The sequence below is a fragment of the Mandrillus leucophaeus genome, unplaced genomic scaffold, assembly GCF_000951045.1.
Source record: "Mandrillus leucophaeus isolate KB7577 unplaced genomic scaffold, Mleu.le_1.0 Scaffold424, whole genome shotgun sequence".
Classification (NCBI taxonomy): domain Eukaryota; kingdom Metazoa; phylum Chordata; class Mammalia; order Primates; family Cercopithecidae; genus Mandrillus; species Mandrillus leucophaeus.
In genome coordinates, this window is record NW_012104521.1 from 821,899 (window position 1) to 835,794 (window position 13,896).

A 13,896-nucleotide genomic window follows, 5' to 3' on the forward strand; every position below is an offset into this window, starting at 1 on the left:
CATGTTGCCCAGGCTGGTCTTGAACTCCTGGCCTCAAGTGATCCGCCTACCTCAGCCTCCCAAAGTTCTGGGATTACAGGCATGAGCCACCACACTTGGCTGGATATAATTTAAAAGACTTTAGACAAATTAAATTTAACAGAGTTTAATTGAGCAAAGAATGATTTGAGAATTGGGCCTCCCTGAGAACCAAAATAGGTTCAGAGCGACTCTGAAGCTGCCACATTGTCAGATAACATTTATGGACAGAACAAGAAAACTGATGTACAGAAGACAGAAATGAGTCACAGAAACAGCTGAATTAGTTACAGCTGGGAGTTTCCCTTATTTGAACATGGTTTGAACAGCTGGCTGCCTGTGATTGGCAGGCATCTGAAATTCTAATTGGTACAGGAGTAAGTTATAGTCTGTTTATAAAGTTCTAGGCCAAACTTAAGATATGTAAAGAGGCAGCTTTATGTAAATAATTCCTCCCTTTGGGTCAACCTCTTAAGATTGAGAGGTTGACCGAAACCTTAGGCATTGACGTCACTCTCACACCATTGTAAATGGACTTATTTGGTCTCAAATTCCACTGGGAAATAGCAGTACAGTGGATTTTGTAAGGTGGGAATATGGAAACAGAATGAGGGAAAAATAACCTGATTGTTTACTTTAGGTTAATTTTTTGTAAGGGTTAGAGCAGAGGGGACTTCTTTATTATGCTGGTATCTCCTGTTTTCAGAAGAAAAAAAAAAACTATTCTGCTTTGGAATCTATCTTCTTCCTTAAAGTTTCACTGTGATTATGTTGTATTAGCATGAGTGATTTTGTTTTGATTTGGTCTGTTCTGTTGGGGCCTAATGCAAGAGTTCAGTCCAAAACAATGGTCTTCCATAATTTTAACAATTCTCTTTTTTTGGTCAGGTTCTCACCTAGATGAGAGTGTGACCAAAACTTAGGGCTTTGGTGCTACTTCATATTACCATGATTTTGGGTTTTCTGTCTTAGCACGTTATTGATAGGTTATAGTGTCCTCAAGATCAGGCATTTCTTTGAGATTTTGTCATTCCCGTCAAAGAGACCATCTGACATTCTACACATGACTGTCTGCAAACATTTAAAACTTTGGAGAGATATAGCATACCAGGGAGAATACTGTTGTGACTGTCAGAATGATAATGATAATGACCACTATAGTGACTGGCAGGAGCATACCAAGAATTTGGAGTATGCTCCTTAGCCAGGGTTCCTATTGGTTCCTATTAATCAACTAAAATTAAATAGCTCAAAGAATAAGCCAGGTGAAAAGTCTACATGTTTTAATTAAGGATCCTGTTCATTAATCTCTTGTAACTGAATCTCTACAAAATCCAATGTGTTTATTCATGTACAATAAGAAGTGTAAGCCACTGTGCAGATTTCTCCCTGTTCAGCCTATAGGTAATCTAGAGCTATCTAGCACAACTTTAGCAAGAGAATTTAAAGAAGTCTGCTGCACAGCCACAGGGTTTGCAGTAAAATCTGCTATAGAGACTACTGTAAGGGATACGTTTCTAATCATTACCTCATTTACTCCAAGCCATAGAAAAAGGGACCTAACAAATGATGCCCATCAAGAAAGGTGAAGGCTCCTGGCAATGTTTTATTTAACCTAGGATGTAGGTTAAGAGAAGTGGACTGATGTTCTATTTCTGACTGATTATGGAGTAACAAAAGTGTCATTAAAATTCTTAGCCTACACTGGCCCTTCATCTTGCATCCGTCAAGAGATAAGGTTGCTCATGTATAAGGTTGTCTGTGAAATCTAACACAAATAAAAATATACTCCATGGGTACACACAAGGCCCCTTTTCCCACTCTGTTGTTCAAAGAGGCATAAGCAAGGAAAAAGTTAAGAAAGGTTAGGAATCTTATGATGGGAGAGAAGTCTTGTTCCATGATCTTGGGAAAGCTTTCTATGTCTAGGATGCCATCTGCTTCTAGGGAGAAATTTCTCTGGTTAGCTTTACCTTAAGGTCTCTAAGAAGTATTTGGTTTCAAGAGGCTGGATGGGCCTTCTGAGTTGTAATATTACAGACTCAAGGTTCAAAGTCCCAGCACTTTATTGCAGTGTGGGTGGCAAGGGAAGTCTTTCTCTGATGGTGTTTCCAGAAGGCCCAATCTCTAAGTTTTAGACCATGAAGGGTTTGACTGTACTCGGTCAGTGGATCATAAAAAGCTCTTTTTACCTAATGAAAATACACTTTGGCACAATGCATTAAAGCCTGCATTGTAGCATTTAGTCATATGAGAATTTAGGTGCAGAAGATACATAAGGTTCTATTATTAGAGGCCTTGCAGTGACTGTTTCATAAATAGTCAACTCATGTTTTGATTGGAAGAGGAACTGATTGTCATCAGTCTGCAGTACCTTTGACCAAGACAATTCAGTCCATTCAGTTAGATTTGCCTAATCCTATTATATCTGTAACATCTTATGTTTTACAACTTGTCCAGTGAAACAAGTACCTTTATTGTTGGAGATTTCTCTAGGAATGTCCCATGACAGAAACACATTTCTTGGCAACCGTTAAGCTATTTTAGCTATGGTTATTGCATTAGCCTTCTTGCATGAAGAAAGCTTGTGTATAACTAGAAAACATGCATTACAAATAACAATTGAATAGAAGCCATGTGTAAATGTTCAAATGGCCCATCAAGTAGCAAAAATGTCCTGAAGTTTTTATTATCTTCCTGGGATTATGGATTTGACAAAACAAAATAAACCACTTTGGCAACTTAGAATAGTCATGACACCAATAAAATTTTAAAAATATAATTTGGACGCAGTCTCGGCTCACTTCAACCTCTGCCTCCTGGGTTCAAGTGATTCCCAAGTAGCTAGGATTACAGGTGTGTGCCACCATGCCTGAATAAGTTTTGCATTTTTAGTAGAGATGGGAGTATCACCATATTGGCCAGGCTGGTCTTGAACTCCTCACCTCGAGTGATCCACCTACCTTGGCATCCCAAAATGCTGAGATTACAGGCGAGAGCCACCATGCCTGGCCAAGTGTAGAGCTTTCAATGATGGAAGTTTTAATCACACAAGAAGGACCAGGCAGCTCTCCAGACTCTCCATGAGTCCACACTCGACACTGAATTTATATTATCTTAAATACAAATTTTGTTTCTTCAATTCAGGTGCACAGCACTGTTTGTTAAATGGGTTATTATAGGCAACTTGACTTGAACCACGAACCTCATTCAAATGGTGTATTTTAACAATTTCAGTACTGGCTGATCTAGCATGGTAATCTGCCAAAGTATTTCCTTGGTATTCAATTAGTTCTTGTGCTACTTAAGTTAGCAATTTTATAAACTGGTCAACTTCTTCATTAGAGTTTTTAGTATTCCTATCCCGTCCAAATGATATAATTCTAGAGTTATCAGAAACCTGTATTCAAGAGTGTTTATGAGCATTCTTTCAAACCTTTCCATGAACCTCCTTGAGGACACAACATTTTAGGATTTTACTTGATTGTAATGGGCTTTCAGAAAGTTCATCAGAATTCATAAACTGTCAATAAGACTTAAAATGGTTATGGTTAAAGATGCAAATGACAAGGAAATTTGGCTGTTTCTGTATCCTATAATAATTTGACATAAATAAACATAATTATTACTGATAACTATATTAAGATATATCAGAATATTAGGAGTCACATACAATTTTGAAACACATATTCACAATATATTCATAAAAATATAACTCAGAGAATGTTAAGTATCATTTATTTTACAATGCTTTCCATTTTATTTACCATATCAAATAAGCCTATTTATTATCTCTTCTTTGGATGCTTCAGGGACCTTTTGGAACATCCTAAAGTTAGTTTGAAGTAAAAAAGACTTAATTTTAGAATTTGAAATTTGATTTTAGGAAGCCTATCAAATATGCCAAAGGTTTTAAACACTGTTAAAATAGAATCGCAGATTATGGCAAAATAATAGTAATTCATTTAGCCTAACTGATAATTAAAAGGTTTTCAAAAGCAAAAATCCTTATTCTTTGATGAAGAGGAGACTCAGTTTTCCTAATCAAAAGACATAATAAAGACAGCATAAAACAAAATCTGTCTCTCCTCTATTTTTCTTTGCATTTTACTCAAAAGGTGGATGAAAATCTTTCACTCTTATTAATACTACAGTAAATTCTTATTCAAAGGAAAAAACAGAATTTTACTTTTTTCCCCTGTGAACTCTGCAGAGAAATATGAATTTGACTTTGTATTAGTGTATAATCAATACTACAGCTAATTTTAATAAAACCTTATAAACAAATACATTCACTTTCAATCAGCTTTTGAACACACAGGATTTCCATAAACCTTTTTATAGCCTCTTACATTTTTTTCTATTTTCCCTCAAACTTGAATATCCATTAAATTTTATCTATGTCATTTTTTCATTTTGAAAGAACCTTTAAAAAACCTCTAAACTAGACAAAATTATTTTTTCTCAACAAACACACATTTTCATTTTCTCATCAAAGACAATCTTGCTTTTCTTGTACACTTTGCATATGCAATTATTTATTTTATTTTGTTTATTTGTTTTTTTAAGACAAGAGTCTCACTCTGTCACCCAGGCTGAAGCACAGTGGTGCAGTCTTGGCTCATTACAATCTCCACCTCCCGGGTTCAAGCCATTCTCCTGCCTCAGCTTCCTTAGTAGCTGGGGTTACAGGTGTGCATCACCATGCCTGGCTCATTTTTGCATTTTTAGTAGAGACAGGGTTTCACTGTGTTGGCCAGGCTGGTCTCTAACTCCTGACCTCAAGTGATCCTCCCAGCTTAGCCTCCCAAAGTGCTAGGATTACAGGCATAAGACACCATGGCCAGCCAAATTATTTACTTTAGTAGTTATAGTTACATATATTAACTTTAATTTAACTCTTAATAATTCTAACTTCCAGTGTAAAACCTAGAAAGTAAATGATTTTGAAGTGTTTTATATCAGTATCTGCAGATGAAAACCAGTTCATAATTTTTTAGAAAGAGGTTTCCTCAATTATTTTTAATAGATCTAAATATATTTACCTTTTCAATATCATATAAAATAAGATGCTAAAGCATAAATTTATGTTAATAATTAATATTTCAGTATTTTAACTTACTTAAAAATGACTCAGATATTTAATGAGTATTTATTTCTGAATTTATTCTTATTTTTTATTTTTATTTTTTGAGGTAGATCTTGCTTTGTCACCCACATTGGAGTGCAGTGGCATGATCTTGCTCACTGCAATTTTTGCCTCCCAGGCTCATGTCTTTCTCCCACCTCAGCCTCCTGAGTAGCTGGGACTACAGATGCACACCACCATGCCTAGCTAATTTTTATATATTTTGTAGAGATGCATCTCACCATGTTGCCTAGACTGGTCTCAAATTCCTGGGCTCTAGTGATCCTCCCACCTCAGTCTCCCAAAGTGCTCGGATTATAGGAGTGAACCACTGCTCCTTTCCCTATTTCTGAATTTAACACGGCTTTAAGATTTTAAGTTTCTGAAAATAATTTTGAAAAAATAACATAGGTATTCTCCCTAATGTCTTTCCCAGTCATCATGGGTCCTGAGTGGCACCTAGGATGGCTAGGAAGGCCAGGGCCCATCTGGGTTCCTAATTTATACACCAAGTGTAGAGTCAAGGACAGAGGATGGAGCTATGAAAAAGATGTCTGGAGGATCCAACCCCTCTCAACATGGCCAGGAGGCAAAGCTGAAGGAGGGAGAGCAGGACAATATTGGGCTTGGCTGTGCCCTGTAGCTGGTGGCCCAGGTACAGTGGACATACATGTCTCCAGGCCTCACCATGACCACCTCTCCATGCCTCAGAACTCAAAGGCTCAAAATCAAAGACATAAGCTCACAGTAAGATGTGTGAAAGGCCTCAGGGGAGCCCAGTAGTCAGCCTTTTCAGTGTCAGCTTACAGACAAGTCAAGCACATATCAAAATTTTACAGAAGCAGCAATTTTATGACCTTAAAACATATAGCAAAAACAGCATAAACCTTTCTGACCAGTAGATCCAGAAAAAAAAATTCTGAATTATATTTAGTATTGGCAATTCTGAAGATATTCGTATTTTATTTTGCCAACAATATAAAAGCGTGCTTCATTTGCCAAATATTATATAAGATCAGAAAGAAACATCTGATACACATAACAGATATATACATATAGACAGACACACAGACAAGAGCAGAAGTTAAAGTTTTCAGAAAAATTTTTCATTTGCTAGTTTCCAAATAGTTTTTCTTTCCCCCAGTTCAGACTATCAATATTCCAATTACCTGTTTCATTGTTCTAAGCAATTCTTAGCTAGAAAATCCTAAAATTTCACTTCTAAAGGGATGACTTTTAGGTAAAATAATGTAGAAATGTTATCTCTCAAATGCATACAGCTGAGACTTTAGGCCTACGTGTTGTACCATCTTTTGCACTAATCAAGGAAGGAGGATGTGGATAAATGCCCAGTAAAGACAGGATGGATAGGAAAAGGTACTTTAGAGGTGAGACTTCTTACATAAATCTAAGTCAATGATAAGAGTCTCTAGTAACTTAGTCTTTCCTCTCTTCCTACTGCACAGAGGCAGACACCCTTAAAAATGGAGGTCTCCTTTACAGATGTAAATTTCCTTTAAAAATGTGTTTCAAAATAGCCAGCTAAATGCCAGAAAGGTGAATTTGGAGACCAATTTAGTTCAATAGGCAGTCTTTTTAAGTTAGCCACTATTTTTTAGCTAAAATTACTGAGTTCAGGTTGGAGTCCATTAATTAATAAGGCCAGGAAACAATTCTCTATGTGTGGTCTCAGCATGGATAGCTCAGAAAAGAAAAAAGTCTACTTTACTTGAGGGCCTACCTTCCATGAACACTTTATATAACTCGCTTTTTATCTTTGGGGCAGGATAGTAACTAAGCCAAAAGATTAGCAGATTCAATTTTTCTTGTCAATTAGCTGCTTAAGCTTTCTATTTGCCTCTTGAAAGACTTTTAAAAGAGGCAATAGAAATACTAACTTTTTTAGAAGGTTCTGCACATCAATAGGCGTCCCTGGATATGCCTAATTTGGGAGCCTTCATTTTTAAATGCACTTCTTAAAGTGTGGTGTTGGTGTTATTTGGACCATTCCACTATAATTTTAAATTATCTTTATAAGATTTTGCCATTTTTGTACGTATTTGTGGCTCGTAGGACCTAATAATTATACATGTAGAGGTATGGGGTAGACAAAAGTAGAGTGCTCCATTCTTCAGAAATTAAGGATCCCATTTTTATGTTGAATATTGGTTTTGGCTCTCACATCTCGATCAACTAAGCCAAAGGTTTTTCCCTACCTAGTGCATTGTAGAATACAAAATCCTGGTGAATTTCTGAAAGCCAGAGTTCACACCTTCTGCAGTATTGCCATTTATTGCCAGTTTGTCTGACCAGTCAGCTATCTAAGACTTCTAACTGGATAAAACCAGTTAATTATTAAGTCTAACCCAGTCCAGTGTCTGTCATGACTTCTGAACCTAGTTAAGATAAAAAATGTGCACATCCAAATTCAAATAATCAAAACACAAACACAAGGATCTCCATAATTGGAGAGACAACTTACCCATGATCCCCTGTTGATTCGAGAGAGCAATGGATACAATGGAGCTGGTGGATACCTTGCTTAATCACTCCGTGCTCCTGGGGGTTGCTGGAAGCTCTACTTCAGATCTCACTTCTGAGGCCATCTGTTAAAAGAAAACCTTTAGAAAAATTAAATTTTAAATTCAATTAAAGAACAATTCAAGAGTCAGGCAGCCCTCAGAACCAGAATACATTCAGAGCGACTCTTAGACTGTCACATGGTCAGATGATATTTATGGACAGGAAAAGAAAAGTGATGTACAGAAGATTTCCATCTTGGTGCAGAAGATGGAAATGAGACACAGAAACAGTGTTTGAATATGTTTTGAACAATTGGCCACCTGTGATTGGCTGAAACTCTGTGATTGGTAGAAGAGTAGTTTCTAGTCTGCTTAGAATGCTTAAGTCAAGCTTAAAATATGTAAGGAGGCAGCTCTAGGCTCAGTTAAATTTAACAATATGATTGTATTTATATTAGTGTTTACAGATGAGAATGCCAAGGCTCTAGAAGGACTTGCTACTTTGTGGAAAGGTCAGAATTACAACACAAACCTCAATCATCTGGGCTAGTAGGTTTTTTACTGAAGCATCATTCACATTGCACCTAAGTGCAATTAAAAGATTAAGGATTAAGGAGAATAAAAATACTCTACTGGAGGTGGGATAAATGAGGGATCCAATAAATTTGTTTCATTATAGCTATGTTTATATGCTGATCACCCTCGTATGTCAAAGAAAACCAAAGGATTGAATGAAATGTATTCTTCATTTGAAACTCCCACTCCCTTTTTTGAGCATTTTTATGAAGTAAAAGGTATGTACTACAACTTAGTTTTTGGGCTTTTTTATTTTTTTGATACCGAGTCTCACTCTTCTTGCCCAGGCTAGAATGCAATGGCGCCATCTCGGCTCACTGCAACCTCTGCCTCCCGGGTTCAAGCGATTCTCCTGCCTCAGCCTCCCGAGTAGCTGGGATTACAGGCACGTGCAACCACGCCTGGCTAATTTTTGTATTTTTAGTAGAGATGGGGTTTCACCATGTTGACCAGGCTGGTCTCGATCTCCTGACCTCGTGATCCACCCGCCTTGGCCTCCCAAAGTGCTGGGATTACAGGCGTAAACCACCACACCCGGCCGTTTTGGGGCTCTTATTGGTAAAATTCTCAGTTAGTAACTAGGAACATTTTTTTTTTTTCCTTAAGAAACTTTCCCTTTTGATCTGGTTTATATGAGGGCAAGTGAATGTTTCTAAAAATACCTTTCTTTTGTCTTAGATCTCTGGCTTTTAGGAAGCAGAATGGCATATTGAAAAACAAGGTATTTTTAGAAACTGCATCTTTCATTCACTCTTGTGGCCTGGGGCAAGTTACTCTGAGTCTCATTTTTCTTATTTGTAAAATGGTGAGATTTTATTAACTTAAGGGGTACCATGAGAAAACATGCTTGACAATGTGCTCAATTTTAACACATTGTTATTTAATTGTTTATTCAGTTGGAGGTTAGAGTTTGAAACTCAAAGAGATGTTAAAGTTTATCTCACCCGATTCCTTCAATTTATATATGAAAAGATTATATATGAGAAAGGGTCAAGCTAAGACAAATTTAGTCTGCTCATATTGCATTGATAATTATATACCTGGCTAAGTATTTCATTTTCTAAACAATACTTCTTTAAAAGACTATATAAATAAATAAATACAAATAAATATATACATACAAATTTAACAAAAGTAAAATTATAGACTACGCATTTCTAGCAAAACAATTTTAGACATGGTGAACATGTACAATAAATCTTTATATTTCTGCCAGATTCTATCAGAAGTGTGTTGGGAAAATTTATGCAAATATTGAAATTAAATCCTAAACTACTTACAAAATTATTTATTATATCATATATTAAGTATCATATTATCCAAATATAAGGTTATGTGGAGTGAAAAAGACCACAATTTTCTAATAAGTGAAACTTTAAAATTACAGAAAAGCCTTTGTTCCAGAAATATAACTTTGTTAATAACAATAATAGCAATGCATCATAATTACATACAAACAGCAAAAAATGAAAATCTTTCTTTTTCTGTTTTAGCCTTGGGAGGATGAACTGGTTTTATAGGTAAACTGATACAGTTGCTCCCCAGCAACTACTCAACATATATTTATATAACTTGCCTACAGAGGTGAACCCCCTCGGAGGCTGCTTTACATGATGATACTAAGCTCAAAGCATTTACGATATGCTTTTTGACCCTGACCCTGTCACTTTCCTCTCTCTTCAAACCACTATGAGGGGTTTGTAAAAAACCTTAAAAATATCAGTGTCAGCTTTTTCAAAATTTTTGGTATATTTTTTTCAGTGACAGCTTTTGTGTCTTGGGACTGCAGGGGTGACTCTGTGCACTGTTAGTGCTGAGATTCCTGAGTTCCCAGCACCAGCCCTTGCCTCACTGCCCAGCTCCCCACTGGGCACATCCTCTCATGTCGAAGATTATAACTAGATTGTGAAAGCTAGGTTATTTTGTTTTAAATGCATTTCCTTAGATTTTTCTTAAGCTATAAAATGGTTTGGTCATGATGTTTGTGTTACACATATAAAACACAGTCACAAAATAGCACTTTATGAACTCAAGTACTTTTTTGAAGTGAAGTAAATATTGATGCAATTATTAATTGCATTATTAATTTTTCCTTTTACATAAGGAAAAAGAGAGCAGAAAACACAATTCTTCAGATGCTTATGCCTTCAGACAAAAAGGTTAGAAATCCTAAAAAATAGAAATCATAAAAAGTAAACTTTTTAGTTAAAATAGGTTTTGCAAAAATATTTAGGAATAAATAATATAAAATTCCCCAAGTAAAAAATAAACATAGAAATCTTGAGTAATTAGACAAGGTTTTAATTAACTTAACAATATTTTCTGTACCACATATAAAAGGAGATAGAAAATATCTGGCCTATCAGCACAACGTTGGGCTTTTAAATTTTGAGTTATTCAGGTGAGTGTGGAAGTGACAAAATTTTCATCATTATAAAAGTCTTCTATGCTCATTAAAAAATTGAGCTATTCAAATATACTCTTTTGACATCCAGATATCATTGTTTGAATAATCTGTTATTTGGCTTTTTGTTTATTAATTATCAACAGGACTCAACAAGAGATGAAGGCAATGAGACTGAAGACAACAGCATGAATAAATTAAGAAGGAAGAAAGTCACTAAACCACATGTTTGTTCCACTGACGTCGGAGAAATGGATATGTCCAATTCAAATGGTATCTAACTACTCTGAGCCCTCAGAAATGGTGTGGTCAATGGCAATTTCCATTTGGTCTTTCTTTTCATAAAACATCTTCATTTCTTTTTTGGGAGAAGCAAAAGGACAAATAAAATTTATTCCTATATAGGTGTCATAAAAGGTGGCAAATATAAGCTTACAATGTGAATATATAAAAAATAACCAATCAAAATATTTACAATGTAAAGAGGGTTAGGATTAGGATGATAGTAGTAGAAAAAAAAAAAAAGAACAAAACATAGGAATGTATGAGTAGGAAGAGAGACAGTTTTCTGCTCTGAAAATTAATACAAGAATCATTGCAGAGGATTTGAGGGGCCATAAGAATGGTATGGAAGGTGTTTTCATAACACATTTTGGAACTCCAATTAGATCTCAACAGATCTGAGACACTGCTAAAACTAGAAGTTAATTTGGGCGACAGGCTCAATCCTAGGAATCGCTGTGTCCCCAGGAATTCCCAGCATACGATTATAATAAAAAGAAATCAGATTTTAGTAGAATCTATCTATCTATCTATCTATCTATCTATCTATCTATCTATCTATCTATCTGTTTAGAGACAGAGTCTCACTCTGTCACCCAGGCTGGAGTGCAGTGGCATGATCTTGGCTCACTGCAATCTCTGTCTCCCGGGCTCAAGCGATCCTCCTGCCTCAGTCTCCTGGGTAGATGGGATTACAGGGCATGCCACCATGCCAGGCTAATTATTTTGTATTTTTAGTAGAGATGGGGTTTCACCATGTTGGCTGGTCTGGTCTCGAACTCCTGACCTCAAATGATCCACCTGCCTCAGCCTCCCAAAATGCTGGGATTACAGGCTACAGACATGAGCCACTGCACCTGGCCTGTTTTTAAATTCTCTACAAGCAATGCACTTTCTTGGTCAGTGACTAGGGTAGACCACTCCCATTGCCCCTCATTTAATATGTCACTGCTAGGAATATACTATTTTCTCAAGTATTCCTCTCCATATTATATTAAGAGACAGCTGAAAACAATGGGAACATATTTTAACATTTTTCCTTATTACTACAGAGAGGATCAGAAACCAAATTGTGTGCCACAAATTAGGGAATACAAGCAAACCCATCACGGGACCTGGCTCTGATGAGTCTCATCTGTCACATCATGACAAGGAGTCTCAGGGTGAGACAACAGTGATAACACCATTGCCCCCCAGAACAACCACCAATGTTCCTGGAGGTGAATTTAACCCAAACTCTGGTAAGGATTTACTGGTAAGGATTCTGGAACAAACTGGCATGTGGTTCTAGCCACTAGCCCTAAGTTTGTATTTGAATTAGAGAGAATGTAATGTTGGTTGAGGAATACTAGCCTGGAAGTCAGAACACTTACAAAGATTTTTATACCTATCTTTCATAAAATGCTTTGTAGTTTTCTTTACCCTTTAGGCTGTTCATCTGGAAAATAGCGGGGTTGCAATGGAAGATGTCTTGCCTTTTCTAAAAGTAAAATCCTATTATTCTAAGTTTCTGGCTGATTGATAGTGATGTAACTATTTTGGTACATGAGTGTATTGATTAAAATTCACTTGAATGAAAATGCTGGAAATTGGTTATAAAAGGAAATCTAAAAGCCAGGCACAGTGGCTTACACCTGTAATCCCAGCACTTTGGGAGGCTGAGGTGGGGAGATCACTTGAGAAGTGGAATTCGAGACCAGCCTGGGCAACATAGGCAGACCCCGTTTCTACACAATAAAAAAATTAGCTGTGTGTGGGGGCACATGCCTGCGGTCCTAGCTACTTAGGGGAAAGAGGTAGGAGGATCATTTGAGCCCAGGAGGTTGAAGCTACAGTGAGATGTGATTGTGCTACTGCATTCCAGCCAGGGTAACAGAGAGAGACCCTAACCCCCTACCCGCCTCAGAAAAAAGGAAATCTTTAATGACAGGGTTAAACATACAAGATTTGGAAAGATGAGAATATACTAGAGTGGGAAGTTAGAGGGATAGTGTCTACCATGTTACTCTCACTTCTGACACAAATTACAACTTTTGGAATTCCCCAAGTTAACCTTAATTTAGATAATTTGCTGGAAGGACTCACTGAACTCACCGAAAGCTGTTATATTCAAGGTTATGGTTTATTACACTACAAGGATACAGATTAAAATCTGCCATGGGCAGTCCAGGCAAGTTCTAAGCACAGAATGTTCACTTGTTCTTTGTTCACTTGTCCTTTCTTAGTGGAGACATGGACAGACAGCACTATTCTCTTGGCAATGACATGAGGAATATTGCCAACCAGGGAAGCTCACTTGAGTCTTGGTGTCCAGAGTCTTTACTGGGGCTTCATGGTTAACTGGGCATTTGGCTGACCTCACTCTCCAGCCCCTTTGGGGATCAAGCAGTTACTGCATGACTTGAAGTCACCACTATAAATAACATTGTTAGAGTTTCTGGTGTGGCCTAGAACCTCTTGGTAAACAAAGACACTCTTGTCAGGCAAGACATTCTAACTGTTTGGAAGGGACCAAGGGCAGAGACCACAGCTTTCTTTGGGCAGGGTTAAATCCTTTAGTACACACAGGGCCTGAGGAGGAGCTACAGCCTGGAAAATAAACACTATCAGAATTCTGTATGTATTAGTCTTCTATTGCCACCATAACAAATTACCACAAACTTACTATCTTTTTGAAAATACAAGTGTACTATCTCACAGTTTTGTATGTTAGAAGTCTAGGTTGGTTCATCTGGTTTCCTTGTTTCAGGCTTTCCAAGGCTGAAGTCAAGGTATTGCCATCTGGGTTCTTATCTAGAGACTCCAGGGAACAGTACGTTTACAAGTTCATTCAGATTGTTGAGAGAATCCAGTTCTTTGTGATGGTAGAACTGAGGTTCTTGTGTCCTGGCTGGCTGTCAGCTAGGGTGACCCTTATCTCCCAGAAGCCTCTCTCGGGTTTTTTTTTTTTTTTTTTTTTTTTTTTT

At 36.9% G+C, this 13,896-nt stretch overlaps 1 protein-coding gene across 1 annotated transcript in view; it reads left to right on the plus strand.

Moving 5' to 3' along the window:
* The window catches only part of LGSN (lengsin, lens protein with glutamine synthetase domain), a 61,593-nt gene that overhangs the window by 23,510 nt on the left and 24,187 nt on the right, over positions 1-13,896 (plus strand). The window contains exon 2 of the mRNA XM_011993066.1: positions 10,795-10,921. Coding sequence (XP_011848456.1) covers positions 10,795-10,921 — 127 coding nt within the window. The remainder of the gene's footprint in view (positions 1-10,794; positions 10,922-13,896) is intronic.